The following is a 16,920-nucleotide window of genomic DNA, read 5'->3' as shown; positions in this document are numbered from 1 at the left end:
CCACAAATACTGGTCTGTGTTGAGAAATCCTTCACACAGGTGCAATCTGCAATTTGTGTAAACTTGTCAGTAAATATGTTGGTTAGTTTTAATATTAACAAGTTGGTTTGATTGATGAATTTAAAGGGGAAGTCCGGGCACTTTCCCGCTGTTTTGCTAACCCTCCTCCCGGCCATGTGCATTTGTTTACTATGCAGCCAGCAAGAAATCAATCAATAGTGCGGTAGATAACGTTATATATCATAATCGACGTTAGGACGGGTATATTTGTGTAGTTTAATCTGTCATATACAAGAGATTACGGGTTACGAGGTGCGTTTGTGTCGCGGTGCCGCAGAGACGAGAGCTGGGACACCGGCGCTGATCTTGCAACTTTGATTTTCAGCCAGGAGACGCTAGGTGGAAGGCAAAGAGCCTCCTCCACTCTTATTTATTTAACCATCACAATTACTCCAAAACTGTTAAATTAAGGTAAAAAATGTAGCATAGTTAAGCTAAAAATCCTGCGTAGTTCCTCTTTAATTTAATTACAGTGATTTAAGAAAGTGAAAGAAGATGTTCAATCTGTTTCTCTGCATCAGCCAAGACGATAAAAACACTTCAATAAACCATGACGCACTGAGAAAGAGCTTGTTTTAAGTTAAGATCCTCTTGTGTAAATGTTAATCTTAATTTTTATTAATGGACGACTGTTTGGAAGATTCAATTAATATCCAACACAATTGTTTAAATGACCCATCTTAGCTGATATGAATTACACGAGAGGATGCTGTTCACTCTTGAATCATGTCAAAGGATGAAATTACTTAATCTGCAACTGTTTTGATGACTGAACAATAATTTTATCATATTTTGAGAGGAAAGGTCAAATATTTGCCTTTTTCTGGGCTCAAAGATTTTTTAAATTAATTAATTTTTATTCATTTATTGTTTTATTTAACAGTGACATGTAACACTAATCAACAGTATTTAAAAGAAACTGAAGAAATTGGAGGAATTGGGTGTTTTTTTCTTTTCTTTTTATCATACATGGTAGTGAACTAAATATATATGTGTGTTTTTGAGAGTTGTTAAGAAGATGATTTGATGAGGTTGCCTCAGTCCGTGGGAACTGAATAGTGAAGATACAGATGCTAAAACATCTGCTGAACATAACAGCAGCAGGTGAGTTCACTTACCAATCAGAATCTGTTAAAGTTTGACCCGGTCTCTTTTTCTGACAGCTGCAGTTTGTAACAAACTCCAGATGTTGGCATAGCCGGTGTCATTGCGTGCCATTCAGACAGGATTATGTGTAATAATAAATATGGTCATGGACTAATTAGCTTTTTTTTAATGCGTAGAGAAATCACATAAGAGTAATCCTCCTGGCTCTGGACCGTTAAGTCTCCCTCCCTCCCTCCCTCTCTCCACAACAACAACACATGTTGCTCCTGCTGCCATTAACTTCAGTTTTCCCCTTCAGTCCGACGCTGATGCAGAGACTGAAGTATGCAGCATGAATCTTTTATAGTCACACTGACACACATTTAAACTCCACTTAAAACTGCATTAACTGAGAAAATCAATGGAGCGTTCCCAGCCTCTCCCATGAGGAAGTGAGCAAATGGATTTTAGATGATCATTTTGTTTGACTCTCTGGTCCATGGTCACGTAATGCATCGATGTTGTTGAGCTCTTCTTAAAAGCTGCACCACCACCTCCACCACCTCTGTCACAGAATAAAGCACCATGAGGAAAAAGTATACAGCTACTGGAAATCTGGTTTAGAGCCGGTGCAATAGAGAGATCACAGAGGAGGGGCGCTTGTTAATTACTTGGAAAGTTTCACAGCTTTTACGAATCATAACAACATATTGCAGTGCCAGATTTGTCTCGCTCAGAGTCTTAAGCAGCGAGGGCTCAGCCAGAGTTTGAGGGTGCTAATTAACGTGTGGTAATCACAGTTAAATCGCAGTAGTATCCTTGTACGCTCTCAGCAAACTTGGCAGGTTTGAAAATGACTTGGCATGGCCCTGTCCTGGCTGCCAGGGCTACAAATGTGTCTCTGGCCAGCCCTGCCTGCTGTCAGCCCTTCTTTCACCTTATTAGCCTTCATCTTCTTCTTCTCGCTGCCAAACATGGACGATCTGATCTTCTCCACCTTCCTCCTCATGGTTTTCACATCTTCAGCGATCAATAAAAGGCTGAGACTGTTACAGAGCGAGGAGGTGAAGCGTGAGGGCAACATTTGTATTTGTAAAGTGCTGTTCAACAGAGCAAATCATTTTTAACACAGCTTTTCCAGACATCATAGTTTTATTTTTGATGCTTGCATTAATTTACTTTGCACACAGAAATGGAATTATTTCACAAAAACCAAAAACTACCAGGGTCAGCAGGCTGTCAAATCTGGAGGAGCTTGAGAGATTTCCCAAAGAAGAATGGGCTGGGATTGGATTTCACAGGAGCCATGTCAGAGACTTGTTTACAACTAAAACAAAGAACTGGAGGCTGTTATCCAGCAAAAAGGATAAGGAACTGACTATTAGCATCAGGGGGGCTAATAATTTTGACCCTGTTAGTTTTTGGTTGTTTCAGTTCCTGTGTGCGAAGTAAATCAATGCAAGCATCCACAATAAAGCTGTGTTAAAAATGATTTGCTCTCTTTAACACCACTTGGGAAATACAGTATGCAAAAAAGTGACATTTGCATAGAGGAGCTAATAATTTTGTCCTCAACTATCAACTTTCAAATGACAATATGATTGATGAGACATGGGAAATCAACAATGATCTAAGCCAAGGCATGAAAAAGTTTGGGCACCCCTGATCAAACTTTTTGTTATGTGACGAGTTCAGCAAGTGGAAGGTGAGATGATCTCCAAAAGGCATAAAGTTACAGATGAAACATTCCCTTTACATTTTAAAGAATATAATTTTTCAGTTTTCATCTTTTACATTTTCATAATGGCAGAAAAGGAAAAGAGTCCTCAGCAAAGGTTTAGCCACATAGCCTGCAGAGTTAGTACCTAGTAGCCCCCCCTTTGGAAACTATCACAGTGTGTAAATAGTAAATAACTTTGGTCAAAGTTATCTGAGAGCTCAAGTCTCCTGCGTTTCCCGTTCTTCTGCAGGCTGCTGCTTAGTTTCCCTTTTTCACTCTAAAACTGTAGAAAACAAAACTAGTAGTAGTAGTAGTTTTTAACTAATCCACTGATATTGCTTAAAATATTGCAAAAGAGTGTTTCATGTTTAACTTTATGCCTGTTTGGAGATCGTTTCATCTTCCACTTGCTTTAACTGTTCACATGAACATAAATTTTGACTAAGGGTGCCCAAACTTTTGCATTGCGCTGTATTTGTAATGTCTCATCATTATACAAACAGTGAAACTAGACCACACCCATCTTCAAACTAGGCCACACACCTGCAGAGTTTTATTACTGTGACTGTCATAGTTGTGCCAAGGTACCATGTGTACCTCAGTACCATGTTTTACCAGGACACACCTACACAAACCACAAACACAAACACAAGCACAAGCACAAGCGACTCTCAAGGTGTGAACACTCAAGTTAAATTGGCTGAAAGGGAAATGAAAGGACATATTTACCATCACACCGACAATAAAGATGCTTTGACAGTGACTCTAAGTAAAGTCAATGCCAGATTGTAATTGTATTGTTGTTTTGCACTCCCGATAATGCCAAGAAAAAAGTTTTGTCAAAAGTCAAAACACAAATAATCGACTGAAACTTCTCTATTATTGATTCAGCTGCTTCCACTAATGTATTATTATAATTATCAGACAGAAAACAGACTTGTACTTGGCTCGGTTTCTCTAATGCACTCATTGATATTCTTCTTCCTCTTCATCCTGTATAAGACCTCTGCTGCATTTGTAAGAGGAGTCAAGTTTGATAGATTAGTTTTTAAGCCTTAAGGGGTTGCGGCCATACTCGGTTGTCTTGTTTTCCAACAAACTGCAAATATGTAAATGACGTAATGAGGAGCTGCAGTCTTCCCATACTTCACATCACTTTCATTCAGATCTTTCTCGACCTGCCGGACGAGCCTGAAACTCGAGAGGACACACCCGCCTGTTGGATGGATATCCTCATAACTGTGACTCAGCATGATGCCGTTTCCAGAGCACAACTGGCTCTGCTGTTGTTGGTGTTGGTGTGGTTGTCAGTCGGTGCACCATGACTTCATCATCATGCGTCCTCTGGGCCCATTGTTCTCACAACACAACACTTCACTGTTCACCGTCCACGGGACCTTGATCCTGATATCATAGATAATAGTTTGTACTTGCCAGTTATAGTGTCAATATTTACCATCAGTCCGGCAAAGAGTGCGTGAGTAAAAAAAAAAAAAAAAGTAAGTAGGTCACTTCTTGTGCCTCCTGCGTTGTTGATATTTTATTATATTATTAAGACAATTTTGTGAACTGTAAAGATTTACAATCCCCTTCAGCTAAAGTATCACAGCAAGTTCAACCTGTCTCCCCTTCTCTGTGTTTCCCCCGTTGAGGTATTGTCCACAGTTATGAACCATTAGTTGTTCCCGTGGCTGATAAGATGTGTGGCGACAGTAGCCTTTGTTGCTGTCAGGGAAAATACCAGCATGTTAGAAGCCATTTTACATCTCAAATGAAAAGAGACCCTTTTCTTCTGCTGTCTCATGCCTCGCGAGCCGAATGCCTCAAGCCCTGTTTGTGCTGCTTGAATGGGTTTAATGAATGGCCTGTTCTGGGTCTCTGTGTGTGGGCCACCACGGTCTTGAGGGATATTTGTATGCTTCAGTTTACTGTATATCATTTCAATTTAGTTTCTGTCATCATCACTGACTGTTAGTTTTTCTTTTTTTGACAAATGAGGAAGTCCTTGAAGCCGCCCCCGCTGTGGAGATTTAAAAGCTGGGAACTGGATTTATTGGCGTCTTAAAGGCAAACATACAACCAGAAGTTTAGACTCACTGAGAGATCTGTCCTTAAGGACTTCAGACTTGATTGTGGCCGATCTCAGATGATTTGTGGGTTGTAAGACTGAGCCACTTGTTGTATTTATCTTCAAAGACTTGAGACTGCAAGATTTTCAATTTGACTTGGACTTGTCTGGATTGACTTGGATGACAAGGCTGATACAAGATTTAAGACTGAACTTTAACAACTTGAGACTTGTTGCAAAAACTTGAAACTTTGCTGCTGCTGTTTTGATGACTTGTGACATGACTTGACAAAAAATAAAAGACTTGAGATTCGACTTGGACGTTAAGGACTCAGGACTTGACTTGACTTGAGTGTTGTTCATTTCATATTTTCTATATAAAATAATAAGCGCAGGCCGAGAACTGCGTTGTCATGATTGGATCACTATCCTGTCAATCAGTTGTGCAAATGTTTGATTCCATGTATTTACAATGCAAATCCAATTGTCATACATTTTTAGGTTGGATAAATGGCCAATGATGTTAACTGACAGTTACTAATTATCTTGTCTTTTCATAATTGCAATAATAAGGTGACTTGACTTTGACTTGACCAAGAAAGAATGACTTGGTCCCATCTCTGCTTAAAATGACTTGATACTTGACTTGTTATTGTGACACCTGACCCAGACTTGTTCTTAAAGGGATAGTTCACCCTAGAATGATATTTCGCTCATTATCTACTCACCCTCATGTTGACTAAGGGCTGGAAGAATTATCAGAGTCCACCGTCCCTTCTCTTAGTTACAGGGGGTCTCGGCGTAGCAGTGAATTTCAATGCAACGGTTGCAAAGGGACACCGGAGCTCTTCGTAAAAAAACACACACAAAAAAACATCCAAATACCTCCATGATGCTCATATGTAATGTCCGTCTTGTGCTGAAGCCCCAAATTGCGTAATTGTCCCGAAAAAAAATTAAATAAGTCTATATTTTAAGCTTGTTTGTAGCGGAAGCTTCTCGTCTTCTTCTTCTTCTCCTATTCCTGGTCCGTCCAAATATCGCGTGATTTGCGCCGGCGTCATTGCGGTTACTGCGAATCACGCGATATTTGGACGGACCAGGAATAGGAGAAGAAGAAGAAGACGAGAAGCTTCCGCTACAAACAAGCTTAAAATATAGACTTATTTAATTTTTTTTCGGGACAATTACGCAATTTGGGGCTTCAGCACAAGACGGACATTACATACGAGCATCATGGAGGTATTTGGATGTTTTTTTGTGTGTGTTTTTTTACGAAGAGCTCTGGTGTCCCTTTGCAACCGTTGCATTGAAATTCACTGCTACGCCGAGACCCCCTGTAACTCAGAGAAGGGACGGTGGTCTCTGATAATTCTTCCAGCCCTTAGTCAACATGAGGGTGAGTAGATAATGAGCGAAATATCATTCTAGGGTGAACTATCCCTTTAAGGGACTTGCTGTGGTCATTTTTGATTCATAAGTTGGATGTTGCTGAATCTAAACTTCAGACTTCACTGTACTTGTTATCACAGGACTTAAGAGTTGACTTGAACTTGGTCTGGAATTTGAGCCCTTATCAAAGCAAAACCTGGAGACTGGACTCGATTTGTTTGTTTTCTGCCTTGAGACTTTAATTGTTAGTCCTAGAATTTGATTTAAGACATGACGTTGACTCACTCTGCATGTATTAACACGTGTTTGTTGTTATTTTTCTCCCTCAGAGCGAGTGACCCCCCTGAGCTGCCACCATGGCCCTGGTTCAGGCTCTGCCCATCTCTGCTGAGCCCCACAACCCCGGCCTCAGTGGAGGAGCCCGTAGACGCCACGCATCCGGCCCTTCATCGTCTCCCATCAACCCGCCACCACATCCAACCTCCACTCTGGATCCCATGGGCTCCGTCAGCAGCCTCATCGCCAACCGCCCCGGCCCCTACCAGGACCATCGCTCCGGCGTTGAGCTGGGAGCGAGGCTCCGACGGCCCACGCCGGGCGCTTCCTGCCTGGGCGGCAGCGAGTCGCCCCAGGACGCCTTGCTGCACAGCATCCCACCGCCGCTGAAGAAACAGAGCTCCACGACGTCACACAGGCCACACGAGAAGGAGAGCGGGATCGGGAACTACACCTATCTGAACGAGGACTACGTAGGCGACTGGAACGAGAACCATGTTGCTCCGGGAAGTCCGACGAGTGACACGGACGAGATGAAAGACGGATCAGGGCTGAACGGGAACATGGGAGGACCTCCTCCAAAACTGATCCCAGTGTCGGGAAAACTTGAGAAGGTGGGTATTTATTTATAGGAAGATACAGGTGCATCTCAATAAACATCGTAGAAACGTTTATTTATGTTAGTAATTCAATTCAAAAAGTGAAACTTATACATTATATAGATCTATTACACAGAATTAAACATTTAATGTCTTTATTTATTGAATTTATTTTAATTGTAATAATTGTGTCTTACATTTAATAAAGTAGAGAAAGAGAAGTCGCACACTTCTTTAAGTCAGTTTTGCTTCTGTTGTCAACGCTGGTGTGCGCTCCCTCCCTGTGTCTTACATTTAATGAAGACCTAAAATTCAGGATCTCAAAAAATGTGAATATCAAAAAAGACCAATTTAGTATTAAGCATTTTAATATGGAAATGTTGACCTTCTGAAAAGTCTGTCCATCTCTATGCACTCAGTACTTGGTTGGGACTTTTCCATGATATTCTAGTTTATTGAGATGCACCTGTATATTTCCTGTCAAAGCGTCTCTGACCTCTGTTTTTGGCCACATACTGTACCTGTCGTACCGTCTTCTCATCCTTGGTGCTTCCCTCGTTTTCTTTCCTCTAGAACATGGAGAAAACGGTGCTGCGGCCCACTGCCTTCAAACCGGTCATACCGAAGAGCCGCACCTCCATGCAGTACCTCTCCCCTCGCCATTGTGCCAACGCACCCGAAAGCCAAAACAACCTGAACCTGCTCAGCCCCACGCACAGAGACGTGTCGCCCTCCTGCTCTGAGAAGCGCAGCTCGTACGGCGGCGCCCGCAACAGCAGTATCGGTGGCAGCAGCGGCGGCGGCGGTGGCGGCGGTAACAACCAGTCCTGCTCCCTGTCCGACTCTGGACGTAACTCCCTCTCCAGCCTGCCGCCGTACAGCGCCGCCAGCTACAGCTTGGCGTCGGGCGAGGCCTCGGTCGGCCACCTGGAGCCCCTGAAGAGCGCCGCGCCGGTCGCCGCACACGGACACTCCAACTCGGACAGCGGCCGCTCGTCCTCCAGTAAGAGCACGGGCTCCGGGTCGATCAGCGGCCGGGGGCAGCCTCTGTCCGACAGCGGGTCGAGCGGCCGCTCCCCCGGCCCCGTGGAGGGCTACGAAGGCGTGGTGAGGGACCTGGAGGACAAACTGAGGGAGAGAGACCTGGAGCTGCAGCAGCTCCGAGACAATCTGGACGAGAACGAAGCTGCAATCTGTCAGGTGGGAAGAGAAATTAAATTATTTACGTGAAATTTACAAACAAAGAACATGAAGTTATCATGGGTGTTACAATTAAAATCACGACATATTTTCCCACATACATAATGGTATAACAGGGCTCCAGACTGCCCGGAAATGGAGGCATTTTGCCCCTAAAACTTGAGACAGTGCAAGTAAATTTTTCATCTACTTCCTCATGTGCAACCAGTAAATTTCCATGTTTTTCTATCAACACATGAACCCATGAAACGTGGAAGGGGCGACCCAAAGAATCTGTTATCGGTCATTACAGGTGGCAGGCCAATATGTGTGAGGACCATGAATGAAAAAGAATGTAAATATTTGATTTGCAAGTTGATTGATGGTGTGCTCCCTTAAATCTTTTGCTTGCGCTCCTAAAATTTTAAGTTAGGGGCCACTAGTAAAAAAAAAAAAGACTCTGGAGCCCTGTATGATGTCATACTACTCAAAGTGCATATATGTATACATACTGAAAGTTCAGTACATTTCTCCAACTCAAGTCTTAAAACAAAGATAAGTCTCTCCATATAATAGATTTCTTTCACGATCCCGAACCACTGGTCCAGTGTTTTTTTCTTTTTTCTTTCCTACTACTTGACAAAAGCTTCTTCAATAAGTTTTAATCCCTGTGTAGGACTGTTTTTAGTATTTTACCAAGATATAAAGTAACAAAAGAGTAATCTAACTCTACACCCATTATTTTGTGTATCTCGGGAGCCACATTGAATTGGATTGTTGAACAGGCCCAAAAGACATGGAAATGATTATGGATGTTTGTTTTCTGCTGTAAATTCTCATCTCTATCGTCTTCATCTTCGTCTCTCGTCTCATTTTGCAGGTTTATGAGGAGAAGCAGAAGCGCTTCGAGCTGGAGCTGGAGGAGCTGAGGCAGAGCTGCGCCACCAGGATGCAGGTGGCGTCTCAGAAGGCCCAGAGAGCCCAGCAGGTGCTTCAGCTGCAGGTGAGAAACTTCCTCCTCCTCTCACACACAATCAGTAGATAATCAATCAGTTACTGACAAAACAGTCTCACCATAAAATCCACGAGCAGCTGGAAGGAAGTTCTGCAATCCTTAAAAAAAAAAAAAAAAGATAAATATTTGAACATCTGCATTCCCAAGAATGACTGGGCAAACTTGATGTGCTGTGTGATCCAAACAGCTGCCGATGGAGCTGGTGATGTGGTGGTGGTTGTTTCCAGCTGAGAATCTTATCTTTATCCAAAGTTATTATCTGTAAAATAGTTTTTTTTTTTTTTTTTTAACTTTATTTGTCAATCAATAGCAAAATCTACAGAAAAAACAGGTACAAAGGGGGTAAACACTACTTTATTAAAAAGGAAGGTTTTAAGAATCTATGTAAGAAAGTATATAGTTAGGGATCTGAGTATGGCATCTTTTCTTAATGTCTTCTTAAAATTGATTTGTTTTAACTTGGTTTTAACGCAGGCGGTAACTTTTATTTGTATGATTGTTATTGTTTTATTGTTCATCACTGTGTCTTATTACTTTTTGATCGTTTTTTGATTAATATTGTTTTTTATTGTTTGATGTTGTTTTTTTTAAAGCACCTTACAAAAAGTGCATATTTTTGTATGAAAGGCACTATATAAATAATATTATTATTATAAACGTTGTCCATCTAACAGCATTTAGCTCTGCTTTAATCCATAGGCTGTAGGTCATTTGTGTAAAATAGGTTTTATTTTGCTGTGTAAACTTTAAACCGAGTAAAGAACAACTGGAAACAGGCCGACATACAGTATGTTTGTCCACATGCAATAATCCTGCCTGTACGATTCACTAATGATATTTGATAATATTTTGATTTTGATGCCACTTTGGCTTTTTTTTTCTCAAATTGTGTGACTTTTATAAACTATATTTTTAAATTTTATGAAATTATGAATTGATTCAATTTGACTAATCTGTGTTGACTTGACATTGAGAAGCTTCTGTTCATGTTATATCACAACCAACATAAAAATAGAAGCTAGCTGGTGGCTAAAATTAGAAATGCATTGATTGTTCTCTCTCTTTATCTCTCTCTCTCTTTCTCTGTCTGGATACAAATTCAAATACGATCTGATATCGGTGCTCTGTCTGTCTTCCCAAATTTAAACTCCTCTGACCTTCCTGTTTGGCGACAACATCTGCAGGTGTATCAGCTGCAGCAGGAGAAGAAGAAGCTGCAGGAGGACTTTGCTCAGCTCCTGAAGGAGAGGGAGCAGCTGGAGGAGCGCTGCACCTCCTACGAGCACGAGAAGATCCAGCTGGGACCTCGGCTGGAGGAGACCAAGTGGGAGGTGAGCTGCTTTCCTCACAACTTGACCCAGACAGAGGACGATGAGGAGGTTTGGGCTGTGAAGTTAAAGTTCAACACTGTTTTATGTTATCATAAACCCTTTCTTGTTACTCTCTACAGTACTAAAGAACTACTGTCTCACTAGTATCAATCTAACTATGATTACCATAATATACACAGTATTTATATACAGTATTTACAGAAAGAGGGTTGAAGATGATGAATGAATTAAATTTGGGGCTTACAAGACACAAAGAAAACAAACTGGGACCAGAGTACGCTGTCAGCACATCAATCAGATCATCTTTGGAGGAAGGAAAGAAGAGAAAACAACACCAAGCTTCAAAGGAGTTGATCAAAGATTTATTAAACAAACTATCCTGTCTTCTTTTCCATGCATTGGAAATAAAATTAGCCGTCTTAAACACATTGTAATTAAACAACCATTTCAGTTTTTGCTCATCAGAGCATCAAAACGTTTCACTAGTATCAATCTAACTGTGGCAACTGGTCCATAATAGACAGTATTTATATACAGTATTCACAGATAGAGGGTTAAGGATGATTGATTGACTTTTGTGCACTTCATCTCATCTGTTCACTTGATGCAGGATGTGACAAAATGCAGCTTTAATGAATCATTTGACTGTGTTTTGAGACCCTGATCACAGTCTGACAGGAAACATCATTGAAAGAATCATTTAATAATATCAGATGTGCTGCTTTTTTGTTTTTTTTAACAACTTTATTCATCATTTTTCGATATCAAAAACATTGACATCATTGGTTAAGTATTTAGTACAGAAGAAGTTGTGGACCTCAACCCCCAGCCAGGTGGCATCCCCACAACAAACACAGCCACACGGATACATGAACCAAACAGGCAACAGGACACCTAAAGAAGAAAACAAATATAAACTAATACAAAAAAAAGACGCAAACCAATTATGGTCATAACCTCTGGCATAAGAAAAACAAAAGAGTCCCAACAAGTGACACTCTGGTCATGTAAGAAAGATGTGTTGCTTTTTGAAAATAATCAAATAATATTTTCGACTCGTCTGAAGATGTTTGGCTATCGATGATGGTTGTTATCCTTCTCACTCAGGGAGGATGAGTCTCACCTCACAGCTTCTTTAATTATTCAGCTGTTGTTACAGACTCCTGCTGCTGCTGCCAAGAGAAACACGATCACTGTCTCTTTGTGCTAAACTCAAACGTTGCTCAGTTGAGGTTTGGTGGATCAGTGAGGTGACACACAGTATGCAGCAGGGGGAAAGGTCGAGGCAGGTTTGTGAAGCATCAACGCTGAGTCTTAAATGTGGGGCCCGATACGTCAAGGTGCTCGTGGTTTAACCTGTTAATGTTCAACATGGATAGGATTTGTACATTTGAGAACTTTGTACCATTATACACTTGGTATCGATCTATAATCTGTTAATGAGTTAGTCACTGCTACGACGGAGTATTAGGGCCACATTGAGAAAGAAAAAAATTATTCACAGACTTCGAGAATAAAGTCATCATATTACGAGAATAAAGTGGCAATTTTATGAGAAAAAAGCAGCGATTTCCTCCCAAGTCCGCCCGGTTCTTTCTGCGGGATAGATGCATTTTCTTGCATATTCTTTTCAAAGCCCTGATACTGATGACAATGTGGTGCTGATGACCCAAAATATTGAGTATCTCCTTGTTTGTGAAATGTATAGCTAAGTACAACTTCATGAAATGCTCCACGGCCTCATTTGAACAACTTTCCTCCTCTAAAACAACATGTTAAAGGGATAGTTCAACAATTTGGCAAACTGGTCCATTACCATAATCCCCATAGTCATAGCAGTAGGTTCGTTACCTTTCATTGTCGGTGCAAGCTATTTTTAGATCGGCGGAGCAGAGCCGCGAGCTGCTCAGAGCTACGCTACGGAGGCTCATGGGATTTCTTGGTTTCCCTCATCAAACTCATCAAATACACAATCCAACAACTCCAAAACGCTCTGGTGGACAAGTTGTGACCTGCACATTCACCACGCTATGAGATAATAACAGAACGTTACCAGACAGAGTTCGTTGTTTTAGAGGTAAATACAGAGACTGCTTGCTGAAAAACTGCCCCCGATGGGAATGTACATCAGCGGTTCTGCATGAATTTGCCTCAAAAACAACTCTGTCTCGTAACATTCTGTTATTATCTCATAGCGTGGTGAATGTGCAGGTCACAACTTGTCTATGAGACCGTTTTGGGGAAACCAAGAAATCCCATTAGCCTCCGCAGCGTAGCTCTGAGCAGCTCGCAGCTCTGCTCCGCCGTTCTAAAAATAGCTTGCACCGACAATTAAAGGTAACGAACCTACTCTAACTATCCCTTTAATATTTTATGACTTTATTCTCGAAGTGTGGCCCTAATCCTCCATCATACACTGCAGATCCACTGTGCTCTGTATTTTTTGTCTGTTTTTGCCTCTCTGAACTGAAACTCAGCGTCTGATCCGCTCCGTCTGTGTCTCGGCCTCAGGTCTGTCAGAAGTCGGGGGAGATCTCGTTGCTGAAGCAGCAGCTGAAGGAGGTGCAGGGCGAGCTGGCTCAGCGCGTGGGGGAGATCGTGTCGCTGCGCGGCCAGCTCAGAGAGGCCCGCGGCGAGCTGACCAACACCCAGGTGCTGCTGCAGGAGGCTCACGGCGCCACGCGCACCCGCACGCTGGAGCTGGAGGTCTGCGAGAACGAGCTGCAGCGCCGCAAGAGCGAAGCGGAGCTGCTGCGGGAGAAGGTGGGGCGGCTGGAGGCGGAGCTCGTCCACCTCAGAGACGCTCTGGCCAATCAGGGCCCGGGGAACAGACAGTGCCAGGTGTTCCAGGAAGCCGAGGAGCACCTGCTGGCGTACGAGAGCGACGAGGCGAAGGCGCAGCGGCAGAGCGGCGGCGGCTGCGGCGTCGGCGTCGAGGCGCTGCAGAGCATCAAGGCGCAGATGGACAGGATGAGGGCGGAGCTGGACTTCGAGCGCCAGCGGGCGGAGCAGCAGACCGGCGGCTTCGAGGAGGAGCGGCGGGTCTGGCAGGAGGAGAAGGACAAGGTGATCCGCTACCAGAAGCAGCTGCAGCAGAACTACGTGCAGATGTACCGCCGCAACCGCGAGCTGGAGACGATGCTGCAGGACATGAGTCACGAACTGGAGAGCAGGGAGGACGACGAGGGCAGCGGCAACGAGATCAACTTCGACGAGATCGCTGCGACAGAGATTTGACCTTTTTCTGCCCTCGTCGTCTCTCCATCTTTCTTTTTTTTTTGATTTGCACTACTGTTGTCAGCTGAACCCTTTCTCTCGTCTTTGAGGAACGTGACGAACAAGAAGAAATGTGTAAAAACAAAGACAAAAACAAACAGCTTAGCTCTTCTGCCTCGTTGTTGGTCTATTCTTTTACAACCTGCGCCCTCCGTTATCAAGTCCACGTCAGTGTTTGTGGGAGAGTTGTTGTTGTTGTGTATGAGTAACTCCAACCTTTCTCCCCCCTCCTCTCCCTCCCTCCCCCTCCTCTCCTGCTGGTTTCAGCGCCGCTCTCCCACTCTTGCGTTCACAGTCGACTCTAATTAGCACCGTTAATCTAGACGAAGCCCACACAGTTGTCGACTCACAGCGAACGTGGGACACCACAACTTCAGCGTGAATCAGATCCAGGCGCTGCTGATGACGACGTGGAGGAGAGAGAATCATGTTGTTGTTGTTGTTTTCTTTCAGAGCAACAAACAGCAGATGTTTCCGAAAACATGTCAAACTTCCAACGTGAATTTAATCTTTAAAACAAAAACTAATTGTCCAGCCGCATATGGCACAGATTTGACTACTAATACAATAGGGAAATAAAGTTTTAAGTTGTTGCTTTTATATTCTGGTTAGATAAAAACAGTGCGGTGGAGATGACATCAGCACAGTGTGATGTCATTAAAGGGATATTTCACCCAAATGTCACTCATTATCTCCTCACCCTCATGTCGACTAAGGGTTGGAGAAGTTTCAGAGTCCTCCGTGCCTTCTCTGAGTTACGGGGGGGGGGTCCGTGCAGCGATGCATTGCCATATGACGGTTGCAAACGGGGCTCACTTTTCTTCGTCCAAAAAGACGACATGAGGTTGAGGAGATAGAGTGAAATTTGAATTTTGGGTGAACTATCCCTTTAAACACAACAACACCTCACATCCAGTGCGTTTCTCTTCTTCTTTTTTTTCTTCAACACCTGAGAAATAACCTGTAGGAAGCTGCTTGAGAGTGTGTCAGTTTTTTTTTTTTTTTTACATTTTACACTGTTTATCATGAGATGATAAATGTCACAGAGAATAAACAGACCTTTTCCACAGCAGGTATTTTGACATGGAGGGGAAAAAAACAAAAAGCTCCAGTGATAGTAATTACATTAACGAGGGCTTCGTCCTGTGACGGTGAGTCAGTGTGAACAGACCACGACTGAAAACTGTTGACTCACCGTGCTGCATCAGAGACGTAATGGGGAAAAAACGAGGGAAAACACCCTTTAATCTGATTTTGTTTAGTTAATACACAACTCCAACAATGTTAAATTAGCTGCTTTCATTGTTGTGTTATGTAGTTGTAGCATCAGATATAAACATCTCCAATTAAATCAATGTGTTTCCACTTTTAATGCACAAATTAGTGGACTCACATCACAGGAGGTGACATTTAGTATCTACATCTGTGCTTTTCCTGCTGTGGAAATGGTTGTTTTAGGGGGGTTATTTTGGCTGTAAACAATTTAAATGTGTAGAAAAAAAAAAAAAAAAAGATACTTCATTACATCAATGCAAAAATTCCAGTTAAATCAGTCCAGGAGCCTCTGAGCTTCAGATTTTTTGTTTTCAATGACATTATAAAAGTAAAACTCATTCATTTAAACAGTGGGAGAAAATAATCTGTGACACTTTTCTTGTGTCTCGTCTTAAACAGTTAATCATCATATCGCCCACTGCTAATGTTTAAAAGTCAGTCTTGGTTATGCTGCTCACATTAGAGCAAAATTAGATTAAAATTCATCTATTTTCACAGTAAAAAAAAAAAAAAAAAATCTACCCACACAGGCTCCTGTATGTGATAATTAGAGGAAAACACTTAAGTACTACTGTGTAAAGGTGGCAGGAGATTGATAACTGTGTGTGTGGGTGGTGTGTGTGTGTTATTGACACAGATGAATCAGCACTGGATGTCGGGTGTTTTGGTGTAAAAAAAAAAAATGAATCAACGCCAACCTTGACATTGCTTGTTTTTTTCCCACCGACCTTCTCGTGCACGCTCACTTCCTGCCTCTCTGCTGATCCAATCATAATCCTGTGTAAATAAAAACTCGACCCAATCACGACGTGTACAGTTTTCCTCTTCTCCCCCCGGAAAGAGAAATAATACAAAACATAGCCACTGTGAATAGACCAAAGCAATGTCGCACACGTTATTACTTTGCTCCTACAGTGCAGATACAGTTGCCTGTACATTAACTGTTTGTTTGTGTGTGTGTGTGTTTCTGTTCCTCAGTGTAATTTTATAATCCACAATATTTGTATGAAGACATTAAATGTATATTTTCATGCTGTACATTTCTTGAACAAACCTATGTTTTTAATTAAAAAACACTAAATTTAAACCCGTCGGTGGAGATTTGTTCATGTTGACATCAACTTATTCTGCAGCATCATGTGATATTGAGTTTTTACAGAATTCAGAGGTTTATTTATTTTTCACTTGTACATTTTAGTTCCAGTCTATGAAGTTTTCACCCAACAAATAATAGTTTTCTAATTCTCAACGATTGGCAACCTGGATATTAATACTTGACATTCTGTCTGTGCTCTGGTGTGATTTTTACAGTGCTGCTCGTCACCTGTCGCCCCCTGCAGGTCAAACGTCTGACCTCCACACAACTCGTTCCACAGGGATTTTAACAGCACCAGTCACCACTGATCCAGTTATCTATCAGTTTTATACAATAATGGATTTAAAATGAAACTACGGTGGCCCCGAAGGCTCAACACACTGTAACTTCAGTGCGTTAGTGTTATAACAAACCAAACTGCCAGGTCCGTCACGTTTTTGTGTCCCCAGATATACTTCCATTGGGTCTTTGTGTGTGTTTTCTTGAGTTGCAGTGCATTGTATATTGTATTTCTGGTAATAGTATTTTTTATTTATCTATGTATATC

At 42.2% G+C, this 16,920-nt stretch overlaps 1 protein-coding gene across 2 annotated transcripts in view; it reads left to right on the top strand.

The window, feature by feature from the left end:
* Window positions 1-16,284, top strand: part of LOC311002669 (leucine zipper putative tumor suppressor 2 homolog) — a 39,531-nt gene extending 23,247 nt beyond the window's left edge. For both annotated transcript variants that reach the window (XM_083994092.1, XM_083994093.1), the window contains 5 exons: window positions 6,656-7,216; window positions 7,775-8,401; window positions 9,261-9,383; window positions 10,580-10,726; window positions 13,238-16,284. In XM_083994092.1, the coding sequence (XP_083850218.1) occupies window positions 6,683-7,216; window positions 7,775-8,401; window positions 9,261-9,383; window positions 10,580-10,726; window positions 13,238-13,963 (2,157 nt within the window). In that variant the 5' untranslated portion in view covers window positions 6,656-6,682 and the 3' untranslated portion in view covers window positions 13,964-16,284. The remainder of the gene's footprint in view (window positions 1-6,655; window positions 7,217-7,774; window positions 8,402-9,260; window positions 9,384-10,579; window positions 10,727-13,237) is intronic.
* The last annotated feature ends 636 nt before the right edge of the window (window positions 16,285-16,920 follow it).

Source organism: Trachurus trachurus, assembly GCF_905171665.1.
Source record: "Trachurus trachurus genome assembly, chromosome: 19".
Taxonomy (NCBI): Eukaryota; Metazoa; Chordata; class Actinopteri; order Carangiformes; family Carangidae; genus Trachurus; species Trachurus trachurus.
The sequence above is the reverse complement of the archived record's forward strand: the minus strand, read 5'-3'. Positions and strand labels throughout refer to the sequence as shown.